General features: G+C 48.6%; 1 protein-coding gene across 1 annotated transcript in view; it reads right to left on the bottom strand.

Moving 5' to 3' along the window:
• Window positions 1–12,643, bottom strand: part of LOC127566986 (nck-associated protein 1-like) — a 120,490-nt gene that overhangs the window by 80,470 nt on the left and 27,377 nt on the right. The window contains exons 3-5 of the mRNA XM_052009573.1: window positions 12,075–12,185; window positions 8,927–9,019; window positions 5,969–6,025 (exon numbers count right to left, since the gene is read on the bottom strand). Coding sequence (XP_051865533.1) covers window positions 5,969–6,025; window positions 8,927–9,019; window positions 12,075–12,185 — 261 coding nt within the window. The remainder of the gene's footprint in view (window positions 1–5,968; window positions 6,026–8,926; window positions 9,020–12,074; window positions 12,186–12,643) is intronic.

Below are 12,643 nucleotides of genomic sequence, written 5' to 3'. Positions count from 1 at the left end.
GTGGGAGATCATGTCTTATGGACTGGATTGAGTTTTTTTGATGAGCTGACCAAGAAGGTCGATGAGGGAAGGGCGTTAGACTTGGTCTATATGGGCTTCAGTCAGGCCTTTGATAAGGTTCTGCATGGTCGGCTGCTATGGAAAGTTAAATCGCATGGGATCCAGGGAGAGCTGGCTAATTGGATGCACAATTGGCTTTATGGTTGGAAGCAGAGGGCGATGGGGGAAGGTTGTTTTTGTCGACTGAAGTATTAAATTGAAGAAAAGCCAATTACAACAATATTAGGCAGGAGCTGGGGAGAGGACACTGGGAGCAGCTGTTTCTGGGTAAGTCCACATTTGACAATGTGGGAGTTGTTTCAAGACCAGCTGGTCAGCATTCAGGACCAATGTGTTCCTGTGAGGAAGAAAGACAACGTTGGCAGAGTTCGGGATCCTTAGATGATGAGAGATATTGTGAATTTAGTCATAAGGAAAAAGGAAGCACCTGTAAGGTTAATGAAGCTGAAATCGGACAGGGCTCTTAAGGAATATAAAGGAAGGAACTTAAACAGGGAATCAAGAGGCATAAAAGGGGGCCTGCGAAATGCTGAAAGTGCAGGGGGGAATTCTGAAACCGGCGTAGGTAGGATAGATAGCCAGAGGCTTTTCCCCAGGATGGGGCAATCTGGTACTAGAGGGCACAGGTTTAAGGTGAGGGGGGAGATCTGAGGGGTAAGTTCCTCACCCAGAGGGTGGTGGGTGTGTGGAACGAGCTGTCAGAGGAGGTGGTAGAGGCGAGTACAGTTCCAATAGTTAAAATACTTTTGGACAAGTACACGGATAGGAAAGGTTTAGAGCAATACGGGCCTAGTGCAGGCAAATTGGATAGGTGTGCATGGGCATCATGGTCGGCATGGACTTGGTGGGCCAAAGGGCCTGTTCCTGTGCTGTACGACTTTGAAGTTCTGTGACTGTAGCCACTGTACTCAACCAGCATTGCAAGGTGAGCACCAATCTCTGAAGGTGGAGACAGGTTAACAAAGCATCAATAAAACATGGACCCTGGGCTTTCTAAATAAAAGCACAGAATACAAAACTCCAGAACTTCTGCCCGGCTTCGATGAAACACGAGTTTGACCCCGGCTGGACCACTGTGTCCAGTTCTGGACACTGCACTTAGAGTCATAGAACAGTACAGCACAATACAGGCCCTTCGGCCCACAATGTTGTGCCAACCTTTAAACCTTGCCTAAGACTATCTAACCCCTTCCTCCCACATATCCCCCTATTTTAAATTCCTCCATATGCTTATCTAACAATCTCTTGAACTTGACCAACGTACCTGCCTCCACCACCGCCCCAGGCAGAGCATTCCATGCCCCAACCACTCTGGGTAAAAAACCTCCCTCTGATATGTCCCTTGAACTTCCCACCCATTATTTTAAAGCCGTGCCCTCTTGTATTGAGCATCGGTGCCCTGGGAAAGAGGCGCTGGCTGTCCACTCTATCTATTCCCCTTAATATTTTGTGCACCTCTATCATGTCTCCTCTCATCCTCCTCCTCTCCAAAGAGTAAAGCCCTAGCTCCCCTAGTCTCTCCACATAATGTATACTCTCTAAACCAGGCAGCATCCTGGTAAATCTCCTCTGCACCCTCTCCAACGCCTCCACATCTTTCCTATAATGAGGCGTCCAGAACTGGACACAGTGCTCTGTGTGGTCTAACCAGAGAAGAACATAGGAAACAGGAGTGGGAGTCAGTCACTCACCCCTCGAGCCTGCTCCCCCGGTCTTCAAGGTCACAGCTGATCAACCTCAGCACCATTTCCTGTCCCATCCCCATATCCCTTGATTCCCTTTATACCCACTTGATCAGTGCTCTGAATGAACTCAGTGACTGAGCCCTCCACTACCTCCAGGGCCAGAATCCCAGAGCCTTAGCACCCTCAGGGTGAAGAAACTTCCCTCCATCCCAGTCCTAGCCGACCCTTCGCCATGAGACGACCCCCCCCCCCAACCCCGGTCCAAGACTCCTCAGCAGGGAAACACCCTCCCCCCATCCAGCCTGTCGACTCCTGTAAGGATTTTCTACCTTTCGATGAGATCCCCTCTCATTCTTCTCAACTCCGGAGAACACGGTCCCTGTCGATCCAATCACACCTCATACAACAAACGCACCGGCCTGGGATCCAGTCTGGTGAATCATCACTGCCCTCCCTGTGTGGAGGGTCCGTCCTTTCTTATGTAAGGGGACCAGGACCGTCCACAGTACTCCAGCTGTGGTCTCACAGAGGCCCTATACAATTGCAATAATATTACCCTGTTCCTGTAAACAAACCGTCTTGGTACAAGAGCTAAGTGGAGGCTTTAGAGAGGACACGGGACAGGATGATTCCAATGATAAGGGCTGTGTGGAATGAGTTGCTCCCAAGGCACAGAAGATTTGTTGGAGGTCAAATAGTCATAGAGATGTACAGCACGGAAAAAGGCCCCGGCCCATACGTGTCCACACTGAACAAGCTAATCCCATTTCCCAGCACTTGGCCCATATCCCTCTAAACTCCTGTCCATATACTTCTTCAGTGTATCTGATGTACCTGCCTCACCCACTCCCTCTGGCAGCTGGTTCCATATATCTACCACCCCCCTGCCTGCCTGTAAAAAAAATTGCCCCTCCACTTCTTATCACCTTTCACCTCTAACCTTAAAACTATATCCTCTAGTTTTCCATTCCCCAACTGTGGAAAAAAGACCACTCACGCTATCTATGCCCCTCCTGAGTTTATACACCTCTCTGAGATCACCCCTCAGCCTCCTACACTCCACGGAGTAAAGGCTGAGCCTGTCCAACCTCTGCCTGTAACTCAGTCCCCCACGTCCTGGCATCATCCTTGTAAATCCTTTCTGCACCCTCTCCAGTTTAATCACATCCTTCCTATAGCAGGGTGACCAAAACTGAACACAACAGTCCAAGTGTGGCCTCACCGGTGTCTTGTACAACTGCAACATAACCTCCCAACTTCTATACTCAGTGCCCTGACTGATGAAGGCCAGCGTGCCAAAAGCCTTCTTCACTGCCCTGTCTACCTGTGACTCCACTTTAAGGGAACTATGCACCTGTACTCTGAGGTCCCTCTGTTCTCCAACAGTACCCCAGGGCCCTACTGTTCAATGTAAACATCCTACCTTGATGTGTCCTTCCAAAATGTAACAACTCACACTTACCTGAATTAAACTCTATTTGCCATTCCCTAGCCCACCTACCCAGTCGATCAAGGTCCCACTGCAGTTCTCGATACTCCTCCTCACTGTTTACGACACCACCTGTTTTAGTGTCATCTGCAAACTTGCTAACTACTCCTTGTATATTCTCATCCAAACCGTTAATATACTGTAGATGACAAACAACAAGTGGCCCAGCACCGAGCCCTGGGGCACACCACTAGTCACAGATCTCCAGTCTGAGAAACATCCTTCCCAATCACCCTCTGTTTCCTACCATCCAGCCAATTCTGTAGCCAGTTTGCCAGCTCCCCTTGGATCCCATGTGATCTAACCATCCAGAGCAGCCTATATGTGGAACCTCATCAAAAGCCTCAGGGAAATTCAAATATACTACATCTACCGCCCTCCCCTTATCAACCTTCCTCGTCACTTCATCAAAAAGCTCAATCAAATTCGTAAAACAAGATCTCCCCAACACGAAGCAATGCTGGCTACCCCTAATCAACCCCTGCCTTTCCAAATGTGTATATCTCATCCCTCAGAATGCTTACCCACCACGGATGTTAGGCCGATGGGTCTATAATTACCAGGTCTATCCTTACAGCCCTTCTTAAATAAAGGCACAACATTTGCTGTCCTCCAGTATTCCAGCACCTTACCAGAGGATAGTGATGTTGCAAATATCTCAGCGAGGGCTCCTTCAATTTCTTCTCCAGCTTCCCATAGTGTTCTTGGACATACCTCGTCCAGACCTGGAGGTCTGTCTACCTTCGTACATCTCAACACATGCACTGCCTCTTCTACTGTAACATGGACTGCTCTCAAAACATCTCCGTTAACTTTACCAGGTTCCCAAGTCTTCCCATCTTTCTCCATGGGAAAAACAGAGGAGAAATAATCACTGAGGACTCTGCCCATCTCCAGTGGCTCCACACGTACATTTCTGTCTTGGTCTTTGAGGGGCCCTTTTTTCTCCCTGGTCACTCTTTTTCCCTTAATATACTTAAAATATCTCTTTGGATTCTCCTTAATTTTCTCTGCCAAATCCACCTCATGCCCCCTCTCGGCCCTCCTAATTTCCTTCTTGAGAACACTCCGGCATCCTCAATGCACCTCCAGTGATTCACTTGATTCCAGCTGGCTGTATCTGACCCAAGTCTCCTTCTTGTTGGTGAGGCCGCACTGTGTACAGTTTTGGTCACCTTGTTATAGGAAAGACGTGGTTAAACTGGAAAGAGCACAGAGAAGATTCACGAGGATGTTGCCAGGACCAGAGGGCCTGACTTACAGGGAGAGGTTGGCCAGGATGGGTCTTTATTCCTTGGAGCACAGGACAATGAAGGGTGAACCTATAGAAGTGTTTAAAATTATGAGAGGCATAGATAAGGTGGACTGTCTGCCTTCACCCTTCCCCACTGTGCCGCAGAGCCAGTGGTGGTGCCATGGTCTTGGCCACTGCTGCTCTCTCCTGAAAGGACATCCCACCAACAGTATCCGAAATGGCACAGGTGTATTTGAGGGGAATGGCCGGGGAGGTCCTGCACCCTCTGCCTACTGCCCTTGCTGTTCCTGGTGGTCACCCATCTATCTGCAGCCTGAACCTCAGGAATGACCACCTCACTGAACCTCTCATCTATGATGCTCTCGCCATCCCGGATGGTCGTACGTATGTCCAGCTCCAGCTCCTTGAGCCGGTCCTTCAGGAGCTGCAGCTGGACTCACCTCCCACAGGTGTAGACCTCAAGGACACTGCAATTCTGACTGACCTCCCAAATCCTGTAGGATGAGCATGCTACTGCGCTGACTGTCATACTGCCGACTTTAAAGGTGTTTCAAATCATGGAGGGGTTTGATAGCCATTTGTTGAACACCCTCTTTCATCAGCTTCCCTTTCTCCAGAGAGAAGGTGTTCCGTTCCCTCACCTGTCCCCCTGCTGGGAATGTGCCCAGCCTGCTCCAGGAACACCTCCTCTCTGAGGTCCCCTCATCTCCATTACACACTTGCCGACCAATATTTGGTTCCACTTTACCCCGGTCAGGTCCCTTCTCATCCCATTGAAGTTGGCCCACCTTCCACTTCGAGGGTTGACTCAGGTCTCCCCTCGCTCTTCTCTCCACTGTCAGTGCAGACCTCCCTGCTGCCCGTGGTGTCCCCTCGACACCTGGCCCAGACCAGATACAGCGATGCCCCGCCCCCATCGGGTCACAGACATCAAGTTGTAAACAGGGACAAATCACACAAAACCACGTCAGTGTTTGGAAGGGGACACTGGGACATGGTCGAGCCCAGCATAAAATGCAGAGCAAATAATGACTGCAGCATGTCAAGGGCTGACACAGCGGTGTACGTGTTCTGCTCACTCACATCTCAGCTTAACGAGGTCAGGGGGCTCAGACCAGTGTGAACAAAGTTTGCACAAGATGATATGGTCCCGGACAGCAGAAACCACCTCACGAGTTGCCAGGTAACCAGAAATGGAATTATTGCTTACCACCTAACAAAATAGTGACTGGAGATGAACAATCAGAGAGTGATTGTTGATTTTTCCCCAGATTTGATATATTAATGGGCTTGTGAGACAACTGTGGTTTTGACTGCACAGTTTAAGCAATTGAACTAAATTGTGAACAGTTGTGGCCCCAGCAGTGATCCCTGAGGAACCCCATATCTCACCTTCTGGCAGTGTGAACAACTGCCTTTCACTCTCTGTTTTCTACCTTGCATCTACTTAATATATCCACTGCTGCATCAGATACTTACAATATCCAGGTACATTTGGCAAGCGTCCATTGTATTCAGTAATTCATAGATATTGTCCTGTAAAACACAAACAGAAGAACCTTCAGGAGGAGTCAGAAGGCAGAACCGAGAGCTAGAGGTCAGATGAAGAGCCACTATTTGTCTTCAATGCAATAATGTTTTGCTACAAATACCAAAATTCCCAATAGCCATTGAATACAGCTGGTATCAAAAACTGATCATGATATGGGTTAGAGTTCCTTAATATTAAGCCATTAAACAAGGCTGAAATACCCAGCATCAAATACAGGAACAATTATCTCCCAAAATGAAATGTTTGGGCTGAGCATACCATGGAATCATATAGCAGAGAGAGTCATACAGCACGGAAAAAGGCCTTTCAGCCCAACTGGTCCATGCTGACCAAGATTCCCATGTTCCTAGCCAGTCCCATTTTCCCATGTTTGGCCCATGTCCCTCTAAACCTTTCCTATCCATGTACCTGTCCAAGTGCCTTTTAAATGTTGTTAATGTATCTGCCTCAAGCACTTCCTCTGGCAGCTCGTTCCATATACTGACCACCCTCTGGGTGAAAAAGTTGCCCTTCAAGTCCCTATTAAATCTCTCCCCTCTCACCCTAAACCTATGCCCCCTAGTTCTTGATTCCCCAAATCTGGAGAGAAGAACTGAGTGCATTCATTCTGTCTATGCCCCTCATGATTTTATACACCTCCATAAGATCACCTCTCACTCTCCTACACTCCAAGGAATAGAGTCCCAGCCTGCCCAACCTCTCCCCACAACTCAGTTCCTCAAATCCCTGCAACATCCTCGTAAATCTCCCTCTGCACTCTTTCCATCTTAATGGTATATTCCCTATAACAGGGTGACCAAAACTGAACATAGTGCTCCAAGTGCGGCCTCACCAACGTCTCGTACAGCTGCAACACAACATCCCAACTCCTGTACTCAATGCCCTGACTGATGGAGGCCAGCGTGCCAAACGCCTTCTTCACCACCTTGTCTACCTGCGACATCGCTTTCAGGGAACCATGTACCTGTACTCCTCGGTCCCCCTGTTCTACAACACTCCCCAGGGCCCTGCTGTTCACTGTGAAAGTCCTACCCCGATTTGTCTTCCCAAAATGCAATGCCTTGCACTTATCTGAATTAAACTCCATCCGCCATTCCTCGACTCACTTACCCAGCTGATCAGGATCCCCTTGTAAATCCGGATCACCTTCTTCACTGAGAGAGTGACTGTTGTCCTGCTCTTTGTAGGGCGAATTTCAAACCCTTCTCTGGCTTTCCTCCTCCTGCCCCATCACACCCAGACATCTCTCTGCTCCTCCCACTATGGACTCTTACACCTCATTTATTTGTGGTAGTCGTGCCTTCAGCTGCCCAGGCCCTGAGCTCGAGAATTTGCTCCAAAGACTCTCCAACATGACCTCTTTCTCTCACTCCTGCCTTCTTTCAGATGCCCCTTTAAGTTGTTGCAGTTGACAGTGGCAGGACATGATCTGTGCTAATTGTCATTTATTGTATCATTTCTCCAACTGAGAGTTCCTTTTGATTCCTGCTTCTGAAAGTGTCCCGGTCACTGACCTCTGCTTGTTATTGAACACAAGTGTGGTGATGCCAGATGGGCTGGGTCCAGCAAAGATATAAATACTGTGGGTCGAATTTCCAAGTCCCACCCTTCCCTCCCTCCCTTGACCATGGGGACCAGCCTGACCCTCTGTGACGGTGCCTCGGTTCTGATCCAGACACCATTGCTCCTGCCTCCTCGACTGCCACACCAACTCTGTCCCCTCCTCCAGTGAGGACAGATGCACGTTGCTCATTCAGTAACTCACTCACACCCTCATCACTCCCAACGTCATCTCCTTTGTGACCACTAATCAGCCACACCCTTCCTCTATGTGTTTACGATAAACTTTTGAGTTCCCTGTTGCGTTACTTCAACTTGGCCTTTGCCATCATTTCCTTTTATCAGTTCAGCTCAGTACTTCCTGTTTTCTGCTTCATTCTTGACTGCAATATTAACCTCATGTTTCAACCTTCATGGTCCAGAACGTGCCAGCCACTGACCCTCGCTGTAACCATGATGTGTGCCCGAGGCGCAGGAAGTGGGAAAGGTGCGGCAGCTGTTCCTCTGACACGAGGGGAGGGAGTTGGTGCATGAAGGAGGCTATAGAACCCAGCTTCACTGGTGGGACAGATCCCAGGGGTGTGACGAGGGGTCAGGGTGATGGAGGAGAGGGGCTGGAATGGGGGAGGTGTGAAGTTTTGGTGTTGGGGCAGATCAGCAGGGGTGGTGCTCACTGCACTGTGAGGGGAATTGGGCAGGAATTCCCTGACTGAGGAAGTCCAGCCTGTGACCAGTGTGACCAGTGATGGGCGTCCCAGGGTAACGTGGCCCAACGTCCCCAGTAATGGTCCAAAAGCAATGACGTCATCCTGCACAGACTGACCTAGATCTGCGACACGGTTACAAGGGTGAATGAGCCTGGAGTGATGGGAAACAGCCCAGTAACGCTCATTGGTACGTTTCATTCCAGAGGGAAAAACATTTCACCGCCCTGCAATCGAAGATTGAAGTGGATGGTGAAAAGTCCACGGGGTGTCAGGACAGGATGCCCCAGCCTCGGACCTTCCTTGTGCAGCTGGTCCGGTTGGTCAATGGAGATCCCATGCTGTTGATGGTGGGGTCTTGGAGTTAATGATACACTGAATGTCAAGGGTAAATAGTTAGAATCTTGTGTTGGAATGGCTCCAGGGCATCACTGAGGGTTAGAATGTGGTACACCCACCACATTTGTCAGTGTATCAATGCATGGTGCATGACCCCAGGTAATGAATTGGGTTGTTGGTAGATGTCTCATCTCCATATCCTCATTCAACACACTTTAACCCTTCACTTACATGGCCTGTGGTAACTGCAAAACTGACAGTGACATTAAGCTACAGACTTACCCGAAGCTCCATGACATCCACAAATGATTGGTAGAAATTGGTCACATTCTTCAGAACTTCAGACTTTTCCTTCTGGATGATGCTGAGCTGACTCTGGCAATGAAGAATGGATTAAACAGAGTCACAGAGAGTCATAGTGTAATACAGCACAGGACAGGCCCTTTGGCCCACCATGTCTATGCCAACCATTAAGTACCCATCCATACTTGGCCATAGAAGGCAGAGGGTAGTGGTGGACGGTGTTTCTCAGGCTGGAGGTCCGTGACCGGTGGTGTTCCTCAGGGATCCGTGCTGGGATCTCTGCTGTTTGTGATATCTATATAAATGACCCAGATGAAAATGTACATGGGCTGATCGGTAAGTTTGCAGACAACATGAAAATTGGTGGATTTGTGAGTAGTAAGGAAGGTTGTCAAAGGATCTAGATCAGTTACAGTTATGGGCAGAGAAATGGCAGATGGAGTTTAATCCAGACAAGTGTGACGTGTTGCACTTTGGGAGGTCATACGTAAGGGCAAAGTACACAGTAAATGGCAGGATCCTTGGGAGCATTGATGTACCGAGGGACCCAGAGGTGCAAGTCCAGAGCTCCCTGAAAGTGACAACACAAGTGGACAGGGTGGTAAAGGTGGTGTACGGTATACTTGCCTTCATCAGTCGGGGCGTTGAGTATAAAAGTTGGCAAGTCATGTTGTCGCTGTATAAAATTTTGGTCGGGCCATTTTTGGAGTACTCTATGCAGTTCTAGTTGCTGCCTTACAGGAAGGGTGTGTAGGCTTTGGAAAAGGTACAGAAGAGGTTCACCAGGATAGAACATAGAACAGTACAGCTCAGGAACAGGCCCTTCGGCCCACCATGACTGTGCCAATCACGATGTCAATTTAAACATCCCATCCACCTGCACATGATCGACATCCCTCCATTCCCTGCCTGTCTGTGTATCTGTCTAAATGCATCTTAATATTGCTGTCTTCTTTGCTTCTACCACCTCCCCTGGCAGCCTGTTCCAGCCACCTCACACTCTGTGTAAAAAACTGGCCCTGTAAATCTCCTTCAAACTTTCCTTCTCTCACCTTAAACCCATGCCCTCAAGTATTCCACATATCCACCCTGGGAACAGACTCTGACCGTCTACCCTATCTATACCTCTCATAGTTTTATCAGGTCTCCCCTTGGATTCAACACTCCACAGAAAACAACACAAGTTTGTCTAACCTCCCCATATAGCACATGCCCTCTAATCCAGGCAGCATCCTGGTGAACCTCTTCTGCACCCTCTCCAAGACCTCCCCATCCTTCCTGTAACGGGGCGACCAGAACTGCACACAATACTCCAAGTGTGGCCTCACCAAAGTTTTATACAGCTGGAACATAACTTACCAACTTTTATACTCAACGCCCCGACCAATGAAGGCAAGTATGCCGTACACCTTCTTTACCACCTTATCCACCTGTGTTGCCACTTTCAGGGAGCTATGGACTTGCACCCCAAGATCCCTCTGTATATCAATGCTCCCAAGGGTCCTGTCATTAACTGTACACTTTCCTCTTACATTTGACCTTCCAAAGTGCAAGACCTCACACTTGTCCAGATTAAACTCCATCTGCCATTTCTCTGCCCACATTTCTAACTGGTCTACATCCTGCTGAATCCTTTCACAACCTTCCTCACTATCCCACAACTCCACCAAGTTTTGTGTCATCGGCAAACTTTTTCATCCAAATCACCTCTAGGCATCACAAACAACAGGGGTCCCAGCACCGATCCCTGCGGAATACCACTGGTCACAGACCTCCAGTCAGAATAACACCCTCCACCACTACCTATTTCCAAGCCAATTTTGAATCCAATCTCCCAAATCACCATGGATCTCACGTGCCTTAATCTTCTGGCTCAGCCTACCCTGAAGGACCTTGTCAAAAGCTTTACCAAAGTCCATGTAGACAACATCCATTGCCCTACACTCATCAATCATCTTCGTCACCTCCTCAATGAAGTTTGTAAGACATGACCTCCCCTGTACAAAGCCATTCTTACGATCTCTAATAAGTCCATGCTTTTCCAGATGTGGGTAAATCCTATTTCTAAGAATCTTCTCCAATAATTCCCCCACCACTGACGGCAGGCTCACCAGCCAATAATTTCCTGGTTTGTCTCTGTTGCCTTTCTTAAACAGAGGAACACCATTGGCTTCTCTCCAGTCCTCTGGGACCTCGCCTGTGACTAAAGAGGATACAGAGATCTCTGTCAAGGCCCCAGCAATCTCCTCTCTTGTCTCTCTCAATAACCTGGGATAGATCCCACCAGGCCCTGGGGACTTATCCACCTTAATGTTCTTCAGGAGACCCAACACCTCCTCCTCCTTGATATCAGTATTCCCTAGAATATCAGCGTACCCCTCCCTGATCTCACTGTCCTCCATGTCCTTCTCCTTGGTGAATAACGATGCAAAGTACTTGTTTAGTACCTTGCCCACTTCCTCTGGATGCAGACATAAATTCCCTGCTTTGTCCTTCAGTGGTCCTCCCCCCTCTCTACTTACCCTCATGTTTTTAATGTACATACAAAATGCCTTGGGATTCTCTTTAATCCCACTCGCCAAGGACATTTCATGGTCCCTTTACCCCTCCTGATTCCCTGTTTAAGTTCTCTCCAGCTTCCTTTATATTCCTCAAGGGCCCCTCTGATTTCAGCTTCCAAAACCTGACATATGCTTCCTTTTACATTTTGACTAAACTTACAACATCTCTCGTCATCCAGTGTTCCTGAACTCTGCCATCCCTGTCTTCCTTCCTCACAGGAACAAGTTGGTCCTGAATTCTAACCAGCTGGTCTTTATGTGACTCCCACATGCAGATGTGGACTTACCCAGTAACAGCTGCTCCCAATCTCCTCTCCCCAGCTCCTGCCTAATATTGTTGGAATTAGCCTTTCCCCAATTTAGCTCTTTCCCCCCTAGGACCAGTCTCATCCTTATCCATAACTGTCTGTTACAGAGTTGTGATCACTGTTCCCAAAGTGCTCTCCCACTGAAACTCCGATCACCTGGCCAGGCTGATTCCCCAATACAAGATCCAGTCTGGCCCTTTCCCTGGTTAGACTACCTACATACTGTGTCAAGAAACTCTACCGGTGAGGGCTACTTACACTGTTGGCCCGTATATCAATTGTTGGAAATTTCCTGGTGATGCATTTGATAGCAGACTCCATGTTCTTCTCTGTTAAGTATGGCAGCTTTGTCTTGGGGTCTGAACATGTCTGTAGGAGGTAGAAAAGAAAGGATTCAAGATTACAAATTCAAGACAACAGCCTGGCCTTGGGCACAGTGAATCACCCACACCATGAAGGGGCTACCAGTGCCACTGTAACTACGAGAGTAGACATACGTTTCTAGATCACCTGTCACATCCTCAAGAATTCAAAGTGTGTCAGACACTTTTGATATGTGGTCGCCATTGCAATAATAGGAAACAACAATGTGTGCACAGTGAGGCCCGACAACAATGTGACAATGGCCAAATGACTTGTTTATGATGCTGCTTGATGTCAACTTTTCCAGGGCAGCATGGTAGCACAGCGGGTAGAGCCACTGCCTCACAGCGCCAGAGACCCGGGTTCGATCCCGACCTCCGGCGCTGTCTGTGTGGAGTTTGCACGTTCTCCCTGTGATTCCGTGGGTTTCCCCCGGGTGCTCTGGTTTCCTCCCACATCCCAAA

The sequence above is a fragment of the Pristis pectinata genome, chromosome X (genome assembly GCF_009764475.1).
Source record: "Pristis pectinata isolate sPriPec2 chromosome X, sPriPec2.1.pri, whole genome shotgun sequence".
Taxonomy (NCBI): domain Eukaryota; kingdom Metazoa; phylum Chordata; class Chondrichthyes; order Rhinopristiformes; family Pristidae; genus Pristis; species Pristis pectinata.
This window is presented reverse-complemented; position numbering and strand designations above follow the sequence as displayed.